The following is a 12,383-nucleotide window of genomic DNA, read 5'->3' on the forward strand; positions in this document are numbered from 1 at the left end:
TAACAAAGCTCCGATCCGTAAAGCAGGACTCCGTTTCATCGCACTAACCCCACAAAAAGCGACGGTTAACCCCTACATATACTTGTGTGAGATTGTTAAAGCAGGGCGCACCGGAAGGGGCCAGTTATCAGTTATGATGTAAACATGGTTTAAATGTCGCAATACTGATGCAACATCCTGGTGCCAGACAAGTATGGCTTTCGTACGAACTTGTACGTATTCATTATAATTACCCCCATACTAATGAGATCTGACAGTGCTGTACATAATGCATAGTGAGGATTAGTAAAACATTGACTTTGTGAAAAAGCAGATCTCCAGTGATCAGAAAAGTTCAGCTGGTTTATTTTATTTTTTTTTATTTTTTTTTAATACTGCTGTATTTTTTTTTTTTTACAACATTTTTCTTCTTATAAAATATCGATATAGGCACATTTTAGTTTTAACATTCATTAAATAAAACACTGCTTGTGTTAAGAACATGTAGCGCTTCACCATTCCTCTTCTGAATGAGTAGAGACATAGAATGAGAGCGTATTGAAGGTTAGACAAGTGCTGTGTATAGTGGTGTTAAAGGGAAATGATACGGGAAAACAATTAAGTAGCATTAGCCAAGAAAAAAAGTGTCCTTTTTGCTACAGTAATTCATGTATCCAGTTACATACTTCTGATAAAGATAAGCAATTTCATATCATAACCATATGCTGATATAATACAAAAGCTCTCAGCAGTTTTGAGTAGAAAATGGCTGTTTCCATCAACCTTTTGTTAAAGATTTTATATATATTTATAAATATATATATATCAGAAGATTGCAACTGTGGATTACTATACATAGATGTATAACCAGCCAATTTATTTTGCAGAGGGAGGGCGTTACGGAGAATATTTTCCTTAACGGGGAAATTCTCCAACGTTTCTTATTCCAGTCGCTGCTACTCATTTGCGTTCTAGATTCCTAAATCCCCCTCCCTCCCCAAAACCCCCCAAAACAACTCAAGCCTGTAAAAGGTACAGTTTTTTTTAACACAATTATGAAAAACATAAAAAAAAAAAAAAAAATTAAGTTACATTTAATACACCCACTTATATGCAGTAATGAGCACAAAATTTATGGAGATAAAATACTGATACATAGAACACACACACACACACCCCCAAAAAAATAATATATATATATATATATATGCAATTAGGATCCATAATTTACAATACAGTAGTTACAAAGACACAGCAAACATGAAAGTAAATTAAAATTTAAAAACTAATCAGAAAAAAAAACCCCACTACATTTTCATATAATTAGACTCAAAACAGAAATATGACGCTATGTGAAATCTTGATATGAAGCTAACTTCACAGCTATCCAAAGTGGCATTTGTTATATATAGCAGCTTATCTATGATACATTCAAGATAAATGATTACTTGCCCAAAGCTACCACCATGTTAGTTTTAACGCTTTGCGTGCCAGTGGGAGATGCAACGCATTTTTCTAAGCACTCAAGCTGGCTCCCAAAGAGTTTATATATTTATATATATAATATTTTTTTTCTTAAAGCCCACCACTATACTACAGTATAATTTAGGTCTACGCAATAAGAAGCTACCTTTCAACTTCATTATAAGAAATGGATGATTGCAGAAGTCTTTGGTGCTGCTAGAACAGCTTGGTTTGGACGACACACAATCTAGCAACGGAGAACAAAATATCGAGATACGCACAAAAAAATTTTTATGTCCCTGACGGAATGTATTAAATAAGCAGTCACCAAACGGGGGGGGGGGAAACACATTGAAAGAATAATGTAAAGAGAGAGTCTTTAAACACATGCATAAAATGAAAAGAAGATTGCACACACAGAGAAAACACCTCATATCTGATCAAGCTTAAAGAGTAAATATCTGATACAAGGAATTAAATACTGCATGGTTTGCCCGAGCTCTGGTCACGTATTGTAGCGGTCGCCTCGACAGGAAGGGTCGGCGAAACATTGCACTGCAATATATGGACCTTTCTTCCACAAATGAAGAGATCGAAGGTAGTCTTGTCCATAACCAAATAAAGAAGGCATGCCTGCTACGCTAGTAGATATGATAATCCATCCGATGGGACAAACGCCATGAGAAAAATTAAAAGAACACATCAGAAAATCCACTTGGACTATATATCGCAGTTCCAGACGGCCATGAGATTACCAAACGTGCGGCCAGCGTGGCTCCTGCGTACTAATAATAAAATCAAGAACAGGTCACCAAGCTACCCGATGCTTGCTACTACTATATCATTCTTAAAAACCAGACAGTAAAATAGGTTTACAGCAAAACATGCTGTTCAGTTGGTAAAGAAAACACCCAAAAGAAAAAAAAAAAAATCATACCACGCATGGGGGAAAAAATAAAAGGAAAATTAAAAATCTGAGCATTACTCAAGATATCCAAAATAGATATTTATATAATCAGCAGATCTGAAGTTTAAGTGCTGAACATGACATTGATATATTAAGAAGTAACATTAACAACCTCAAATATTTAAGGCACTATGTGTGGGAACAGTTTACAATGCAGCTGAGATTATTAGGACGACGACATTACAGAGCAAAGGTCTAGGCCGACTTTTTCTTCTGCCCATGCAAAAGACACATGCAAAGTGAAGTACGATGTCATAGCTTAGTGAGCCAACACGGAAACATCAAGACATAAAGGACACCAACGACTTACTGGTACACCGACCGTACTGCAGACGCTGTGTGAATTTGTTGCTCTAAACCTGTACACTGAATGGCTTCCCAAAAACGCAGACGTGTCTTGCACTAAAGTTAGAAGGCAATTGTGTAAAAAAATAGCAGGAGGGAGATTGGACTTTTGCTCCTACGAGTCACCTGTCTAGAGTTACTATATAAGAGAACAGGACCAAAGACGATTTATACCAAATGTGCAAAACACATTAAAAGTGATTTTGTTTTTTCTTTTAAAGCTCAAGATTGTTTAAATTGCACCCAAGTCTACATGATTCAAAAATATTTTTTTTTTCCTTGTGCCATGGCGAAAATTTATTAAAAGCCATGTTCTTTTATTTTGATTTTTTTTTTTTCTTCTTCTTCAAACTTTGCGTTTGAATCTTTGAGCTTCCTCTACATGCGCTCGAGTTTTCACATGTATGGATACTGGTTGAGTTTTGTTGGACTCAGCGGAAATCCGGTGTAAGCAGGTGATGCTGTGATGTACGAATGGGATGGGAACATCGGCTTGTACTGAGTCTGATGGATGGTAGGGGAAGGTAAGAGTCTGGGATTTATGCCGACTGCAACCTGGTGAACGATGCCACTGTGATGAGAGAGATTGTAGGTGGGATGCGGTAAAATAGGTCTTGAGGTGGCAGGAGAGGCGAGAAGGTGAGCTACGGGGGCAGCACCGTTCAACTGTGCAGATGGTGGGTACGAAAGGATGGCAGGCTGCCCTGCAAGGTGTGCACTTCCAGCCAAATGTGCATGCACAGCACCGTGGTTCGGGCTTCCGTGTGGAAGGTTGAATGGATGACTTGCAACTGGTGTCAAATATGCCTGCTGCCTCCTATGGCCATAATTTCCATTCCACTCCTGGTGCCCAGATCCAAAGTGCTGCAACTGAAAAACAGGCATCAATATGAAACAGATATGTATCTATTATGATCAGAACTACATCTTAAACTGAACTTTTATATGTGTACATGTTCCCTGAGATGAATGTGCTGCTGGCTCCTAACATAGGCACATTTTTAAATACAAGTAACATTTGTAAAGGAAACTGCTCGCTCGTTTGAGCAGAGCCCTTCTTCACTTTTGTTTCTGTAAGTCCAAATTGTTATGTCCTGTTTACCAACCTTTTGGATCAACAGCAATTGACAAATATGGGAAAGGCTGGACTTGTTATGGACGCTTGTCTTTTTTTCAGCCTATGTAACTATGTAATGTACAGCGCTGCAGAGTATGATAGAACTATACAACTCAATAAAGTAACTTCTTGCTGCAAGAAGAAATATTTCTGCAGCAAACATAACTCATTTGCAGTGCAACAGTGCTGGCGGTACCTGGCTGAAGCTCACGGGCTGCTGCTGGAATGAGGATGAACGTTTCTGCTGCCGGTTCCCTTGGGCTGTAGAATGGGACATTCTCCCCTGCGCAGATCGACCTTTTATTAACGGGTGGCACACTGGATCTGGAAAATGAAAAAATAAAGTTTCAGGTTTGTCAAGGTGACTTCAAAGCAAAACCTTTGGAATTACCAGCATTTATGTATACATTTGTCTTAAAATTTGATCTTCATCTAAGTTACAATACAGAATGTACAAACACAATCTGTTTTAACTAATAACCCACAAATTATTGTATTCTTCTTATCTATATTGAACACATAATTCAAACATTCTCAGCGTGGGTTGTAAAAAGTAATTGAACCCATAGGCTAATCACTTCAACAAAAGTTAATTGGAGTCAGGAGTTAGCAAACCTGGAGTCCAATCAATGAAACCGGATTGGAGTTTAAATTAATTTGACATAATAAAAAAAAACAAAAAAAACCTCAAACATTTCTATTCTCAAGATGCATCTGCTGATGCAAACCATGCCTTACAAAAAAAAAGAAATCTCAGAAGACCTACAAATCAAGAATTGTTGATTTGAATAAAGCTGAAAATTTTTACAAAATAATCCTAAAGAGTTTCCATTTGTATCAGTCCACGGTTAGACAAATAATAATGGAGATTATTTAGTACTGTGGCTACTCTCCCTCGAAGTGGGTGACCAGCCAAGATGACTCCAAGTGCACAATTTGTGGTGCACTCAATGAGGTAAAAAAGAACCTTAGGGCTACAGCTAAACGCTTGAAGGAAGCATTGGAACTGCTTAACATCTCTGAGTCTACATATGTAAAACATTGAACAGGCATGGAATTTGTGGAAGGACACCAGAGAGGAAGCTGCTGCCCTCCACGAAAACATTGCTCCACAATGCTACTGGGAAAATGTTCTGTGGATGGATGAAACTAGGGTTGAATTGTTCAGAAGGGACAAGCAGCACTATGTAGGGTGTAAAAAGGGCACCGCAAACCCACATAAAAACACCAACCCAACAGGGAAGTATGGTGGAGGGAGCATCGTGATTTGGACAGCATGCCATCATCGAGGGGACAAGTTTATCAAGGTATCATACAGAATAATTACCAGCTGAAAACTTTTCCCACCAGCACTGTGGATGTTTAATCAGTGTGTTCAATAAAGACATGAAAATATATGTATGAACAATTTATCCAGAAATTCAGGTATATTCTGGCGTATAAGACGACCCCCAACTTTTCCAGTTAAAATATAGAGTTTGGGCTATACTCGCCGTATAAGACTACCCCTCTACCCAGAGTGGTTGTTATACAGACATATACATACATACATACACTGCCCCTACACACACCCCTATATATAATATATATATATATATATACACCGTATTTGCTCGATTATAAGACGACCCTGATTATAAGACGACCCCCCCAAAATAAAATATTAATTTAGGAAAAACACAAAAAGCCTGAATATAAGACTACCCTATAGGAAAAACGTTTTACTAGTAAATATTAATGTAAACTATTTTTTCATATTTAATAAAAACTATGATTGAGAAAAATATATATTTTTTATTTCCTTTTATTTGCCAACCTGCCCCCCCAGTTATGCACATCTGCCCCCAGGCTTGCCACTCTGCCACCAGAAATCCCTTATACCCCCCTATTTGCCACTTGATGTGCCTTTTAACCCTCTATATGCCACTCTGCCTCCAGAAATGTCCTCTACCCTCCTATATGCCCCTCTGCCCCATGATATGCCTTATACCCCTATATGCCACTCTGGCATATAGGGGGTTAAAAGGCATATCATGGGGCTGAGTGGCATATAGGGGGTTAAAATGCATTTCTGGAGATATATATATATATATATATATATATATATATATATATATCTTCAGCAGTGCTAACCCCCCCCCCCTCAAAATTCCCCACTCAGAACATTTATGACCCTCTGGAGGGACACATACTTTTACAACATCTCACCCTCTCTTATCGAATGTGGGTAGTAAGCCCCCCTCCCCTGCCACACAACATTGAATTCTATGTGTCGTTTTGCTCAGAAATGTTTTAGACTTGAGAAAGGGAGAAGAGCTCACGAAAGCTTGTCATTCCAAAATTCTGTTAGTCAAATAAAAAAGGTATTATCACAAGATACTTATTCCATCTGTTTTTTGATATTGACACCACTGGACTAATACGGCTACAACCTCTACTCTACTATATATATATATATATATATATATAACTGCTAACAGCAATCACACTCCTATCAAGCCAAGGCAGCCAGTACATGCTGGAACCTGGGGATGATAGTAGTGTGATTACAGCCTCCCTATGCCATGCTACCACCACCACCCCCCTTACACATCCATGCTATCACACACACACACTCATTCACAAACATTTAAATACTCATTCATTCCATTAATCACACATACTTCACACAATCACAAAAACCCTCCCCCACCCCCTTACCTGAACTGCAGATCTCCCACTCGCAGACTTCTGCAGGGGCCCGGCTGTGGAGCAACTACTCTGGCCCCGCCCCCAGAGGAAGGAGGGGGGAGGCAGAGTTATGTGAGGACTGTGCTAGCTTCCTGTTCTCCTGCAGCTGCTCGCGACCAAAGCCCGGTAAGCAGCCTGGCCCCAGCAGAATGAGGTCTGATTAGAAGACGACCTCGATTATAAGATATGGGGTATTTTTCAGAGCATTTGCTCTGGAAAAAACCTTGTCTTATAATCGAGCAAATACGGTATATATATATATATATATATATATATATATATACACACACACACACAAACCAGCTTACAAACACACAAATACCTACACTGCTCTTACACACACCTGACCATACACATACACTGACCATCTCACACCAACATACATACACTGCACTCACACCCCTTTCTCCCCATCTCTTACCTTTCTCATCTTCTATCTTCTTTCTTCCATCCAGTTGTGGGAGCACGAGGTCTGTCATTTCAGACCTCTGCTTTACTGTTCCCTCATCACTACGCGCTGGCAATTGATGCCGAGCGCCGGGACATGACATCATCACCGCGCTCGGCATCAATAGCCGGCGCGTAGTGATGAGGGAGCAGGGAAGCCGAGGTCTGAAGTGCCAGACCTCGAGCTCCCTAATGTTGGGCTAGTTAGAGGGAGGTCGTGATCTCCCCAACCACCCCTGCTGATCAGGGGAGATCACAATCTTGCACCTACCTCGGCGCGGCCCTGAAGACCGGCCCAGGGGAGGCGGCTTCTCCACTCACCCCTCCCCTAGAGATTCGTGGCTTCGTGGGAAGCCGGCGTATAAGAAGACCCCCGACTTTTGGGAAGATTTTCTGGGGATAAAAAGTAGTCTTATATGCCGGAATATACGGTATGTTTTCTTGCCACTATATATAATATATACAAATAAAAGAATGAGGTGCAAACAAAAACCTAGAAAGGTGCACCAATTCCATCAAGACAAAATAAAGAGGGACACCGAGAAGTGTTTGATGTTTAAAATGTATATATTCAATATTTGAAAATGATTTGAGTTTATGAGAATGAGTACATCCCCAAAGTGGAAGTGAGAAAACAATCTGTAGATGGCCTTGGTCAAATTAGTAGCTAGCCTGTTTCTAAAACCATCTGTTCCGCTTGGGCTTGTAGGTACATAGAGACACAGAGTGGTGCTTGCCCATACATCATACTCACTGGCATCAAGAGGTTTTTTTTTTTTTGCAGATATCTTAGTTGTAATGTATTTATAAAAACCCTGAGGGGTAATCCTGTCATTTTTGTCTGAAAAGTGAGTGCTAAAAACTCTACCAACAGAAATCTGTATCTAAAAATGACGGGGTCTAACAGCCGATGTGTTCCTCACCTTTGTTTGATGCACGATGTGCACTGACCCGCAGGTTTTCTATCCTGATGGGTGGAACGACCACCGTGCACACTGCAGGTTTGCTTTCAGCCTTCTCTGAAGTCCGCACTTCGGTGTTCTCGTTGGTATCCCTGACAAAACTGCTCTTTACAAACGGGCTGTCGTGTCCCGACGAGTCGGAGCTTGAGGATCCGTCCACAGTGTCGCAGCCGCTCTCGGGCTCATCGTCTGATATGCTGAAAACAGTGAACATTATGAGAAAGGACCGCCACTGCGATCACTAAGTGGTGGAAACAACAAAGTATTCATCACCATCCCAGATATACCTATAACTATCTGATGAGGGGATCCATGCAGATTATACTAACAGCAAATACTACTTTAATAGATTAAATATCTCAATTCACAGAATACAAATATCTGCAAAGCTGACGTGCACCAGGCCAATCAAATTAACGTGTATTGTTTAGCATGTGTGAATGCAGACCATTAACTGATTTCTTCTAATAAACCAGATATTAGAAGAACATCACACACCAATTAGTCAAATCAAATATTTCAACAAAGGGGGCTCAGTTTGTAACCCCTGCTACTGAACTTCAGGACACACACGGTCGTTGAAGCCACTATTTTTTTACAAAAAATTCAACATTTCTATACTTATTACCTGCTTGAACATTCAGCGCTTTCAGCCTTGTGTTTTATAATGCTGATCTTTCCCCATTCTTATGACACCAAAAAATTATTTTCCAGATAAGGTCATTAACGTACCATTAATGTTATTAACCCCTTTCACACACGCCCAACACCCTGCTAGCTTTCCATCTTGCTTTGGGAAGCTGACTTTAAAGCCTTGTGCTATGGCTCGCGATTTGGCAGGGTTATCCGGTTGGATCTTGGGTTATCCGTGTTATTTCAGCTGTTTACCTGTTTGGTCTCTTGCAGGGAGACGGGCTTGACTGTCCCGAGGAGCTGGTGCTCAGTGTACTGTCAGGACTGCTCAGGGAACACACGCGGTCGATATTCAGGGTGCTCTGACACGCTTCACAATCCAAGCTACCTTTACACCTGGGCAGAAAAAGTGGCAACCCTTTATCCACTGGTTTCTGCATACGTTAATCACCAAACAAACATCAATCTAAGAGGAGTTTTCATATTAAGCATTCGGCAAATTAAAACTCTCTCTTGGTTTTATACAGCTGTTTTGGCACTTTATGTAAAGCCACGCACAGCAAAATAATAAATGATGCAAAACTACATTGTATGCCTTTTTTGACAACTGCGGCTTTGATTTTGTAGTTGATTTTGTTTCGCGTGCCTGTGTACTCTTACGGGCTGAATACTTACTCTCTCAGGGAAAGTGTCTGTCCCGGATCCTCCTCGTCGGTGTCGCTGCTGATGGTAATCACACTCACTGCAGGGCTGGGTGAATCGGCAATAAGTATCGTTTGCCGCTGCTGGTTTGACAAGTTGGGGGCCGGCCCCTCAGAAGCCTTGCAAGAGTTCCCCTCGGCCTCGGAGTTCTGATTGTCCAGCGGTAACACGCCACTTTGTTGCTTTTCGGTCTTTGTGTTTGGTATCTTTGGAGAGGCAGTTGCTGGATTGTGGACAGCCTTGTCCTGTATTGTGTTACTCCTGAGAATTTAATAGTGTGACAAAGTCATTGAGAAGTACTTCTTTGGCAAAAAAAACCCAACGTTTTTATACCAAGGTGTAGTTGATTCTTGACAAATAGGTTAGTGGTCTATTTCATTTATATTTGACCCCAGGTTTTGAGATACATTAATCTGGCTCCTCAGACCTGTTCCAGATATAATTCAATATTCCCTAAAACTATCCATGTTCATGGGCCACCTTGGTAGCTATTTTGCTACCAGCCCTAACGTGGTGATGACCCCTATAGTTCCTATGGGTGCGAGATAAGTATACGGCGGCAACTGGTTTAGTCCTCCTTACCTGTTCTGGCAGAGTTTATTTCTTTTGTTAGCAGCCGGCTGAGGCCAGACAACATGCGCAATGCCTAAACTAATAGGTTGGGGGGCAGACAGGGCCATTTGGTTGGTGAGGAGAGGCTGCAGAATCATTGAATTGTAATGGTTTCCGTGTGGAATAACTTTTCTGAAAATAAGAAAACAAAAATGTAAGAACATTTTCAGTCGTGCTACAAAATCAGTATGAAAACTAGAATAAGGAACAGCAGAGATTCGCAAGGGATTGTTTTTTTTTAGGGATTTAGTCAACCCAATATGAACACTTTAGTCTAATCTTTATAATTGAATCAATCTCCATTAAGGTTATTTTTTTTTTTTTTTTTTAACTACTTCATAAGAATGATTGACTTAGCGGAATTAAACACATCGCGTTATTATGTTTCCGCAATGCTTTGAAACGTACAGAGATAAGCTCGGCAGGTGCTGCGGCAACAACTTTGTAGCGGCGTCTACTCGTGTCATATTACTACGGGCTAAACTTAAATGAATCTGAACAACAGTCTAAAACGTAGGGTAGTAAGGATAGTAATAATTACATACCCCCAGTCTCCGAGTCTCTGTGGGCCCGCCATGATGTCAGAGGCCAGCGTTGTGGTTGTTGGAGCAATGGTTGTCACCGGTTGCCAGGTTGGAACCAATATTTGTTGAGTTCCATTAGACCATGCATGCTGTAACAGAAGCATAAGAGCTTGGCATAAACGTAAGTAAAATCATTAGACCTGAATAAATGCATTTCTGAACCATGATTAAAAAGTAAATCCAAACCCAATCAATACCGTTTGTATAAAACCTACCTGAGAGAGGACGCCTGGTCTGATCTGCAGAGGCATCGCCGCAGCCTGCGTCACCAACGGGACTGCGTTATCCACACGTACCGAGTAGCTTGTTGGCTTCCCATTCGGTGGAATTCCTAGGAAAAAATTTCAAGGGTTTGATTTCCTTAAACTACATCTTACATTCAGTTAAAACTATTTGACTTTCAAGGTATAGATAGAACAACTACATGAAACTGTATTTTACACTTCAGATGATCTCTTTAACAGCGCAAAGGATAATCACAGATATCACAGAGAGCTACCAAGCGCACCGGGTCCGAGAAGGCCGAATCATATGGCTGGGGCTCTCTAGTGAAGAGGTAATATGCCTTTTATTTCAGGCCATGACTGCATTAATGGATGGGATCAGTTTGATAAACTGAAGAGCTTTTTTTCACTGTAATGAAAGTAAGTACACATTTTGATACATTCTGAGTCTTAAGATATTAAGACTTGACCATTCTGGATAGATCTAGCCTTATACCCATTTGCTGTATTACACACAACAGACATAACAAACGGAGGAATTATCAACAAAAAGTAATATGTTCTCTTTATAAAGTTTTCTAAAGTTTACATAATTATGATTTTGACATCAGACAAGACATTCGGCACTTTTCCTGCTGTGTTCTAAGGCCCGGAAACTTGTTTCCTTTGTCTTATATTTACAATAGCACTATGAACACTTGACGTATATCGCGGTATTAAACGCTGCTCCGTCAGTTTATTTCCATTGGTATATAGTATCTGTGCTGTATTAATGGTAAGAGAAGACATACCTTGCAGGGTTGGATGGCAAAGTATCAGTGTTTGCTGGAAAGTGTCGTTACAACCAAAGGGTGCAGTGCCTGCCTGCACGGGTATCGCATGGTGTATAACAGAATGACCTGATGTAGCTAAAGCCTGGAGAAGAAAATACAGGAGTTTGTCAAGAAAAAAGCATTAGAATACTTGCAAGAACAAATAAAAGGGATCCTAATTTCCATAGTCTCGGAGAAAACTCTCTATACAGCACTAACTTAAGTTCCACTTCAACGTTTTTATAACTAAATAACGCTTTAAAAACACCACTCTGGGTACCGCCGAGCGGCCAAACCCTTCGCAGAAATAATTCTTTAATCATGTTAAGAAACGGCATGTTTATAACATTTCTGGGAACTTTTGCCAAGCAACATAAAAGCAGACATTGATTGTTCGTTGCCATAGAAACAGAAAAGGCTTCTCAAAAGTTGGCGTGTGATTACACTTTCAGAGCATAAAATTGTAACATAGTAACATAGTTCATAAGGTTGAAAAAAGACCAAAGTCCATCAAGTTCAACCTATATACATATTGTGTCCCTACTGTGTTGATCCAGAGGAAGGCAAAAAAACCCTTATGAAGCAGATGCCAATTGCCCCATACCAGGGGGAAAATTCCTTCCCGACTCCAAATACGGCAATCAGAATAAATCCCTGGATCAACGTTCTGTCCCTATTAATCTAATATCCATAACTTGTAATATTATTGCTTTCAAGAAACACGTCCAGGCTCCTTTTGAACTCTTTTATTGAGTTTACCATTACCACTTCCTCTGGCAGAGAGTTCCATAATCTCACCGCTCTT

The 12,383-nt window shown here is 40.3% G+C and overlaps 1 protein-coding gene across 1 annotated transcript in view; it reads right to left on the reverse strand.

Annotated features, from left to right (window-relative positions):
• Positions 1-3,151: 3,151 nt before the first annotated feature.
• Positions 3,152-12,383, reverse strand: part of LOC149276958 (homeodomain-interacting protein kinase 3-like) — a 37,650-nt gene continuing 28,418 nt past the window's right edge. Inside the window, exons 7-15 of the mRNA XM_089503220.1 lie at positions 11,558-11,681; positions 10,758-10,873; positions 10,504-10,631; positions 9,929-10,090; positions 9,320-9,607; positions 8,900-9,040; positions 7,973-8,208; positions 4,069-4,196; positions 3,152-3,625 (exon numbers count right to left, since the gene is read on the reverse strand). Of these exons, the coding sequence (XP_089359346.1) occupies positions 3,152-3,625; positions 4,069-4,196; positions 7,973-8,208; positions 8,900-9,040; positions 9,320-9,607; positions 9,929-10,090; positions 10,504-10,631; positions 10,758-10,873; positions 11,558-11,681 (1,797 nt within the window). The remainder of the gene's footprint in view (positions 3,626-4,068; positions 4,197-7,972; positions 8,209-8,899; positions 9,041-9,319; positions 9,608-9,928; positions 10,091-10,503; positions 10,632-10,757; positions 10,874-11,557; positions 11,682-12,383) is intronic.

This window comes from Sceloporus occidentalis, unplaced genomic scaffold (genome assembly GCF_023333645.1).
Source record: "Sceloporus occidentalis isolate IW3139 unplaced genomic scaffold, rSceOcc1.0.p SCAF_223, whole genome shotgun sequence".
Lineage (NCBI taxonomy): Eukaryota > Metazoa > Chordata > Lepidosauria > Squamata > Phrynosomatidae > Sceloporus > Sceloporus occidentalis.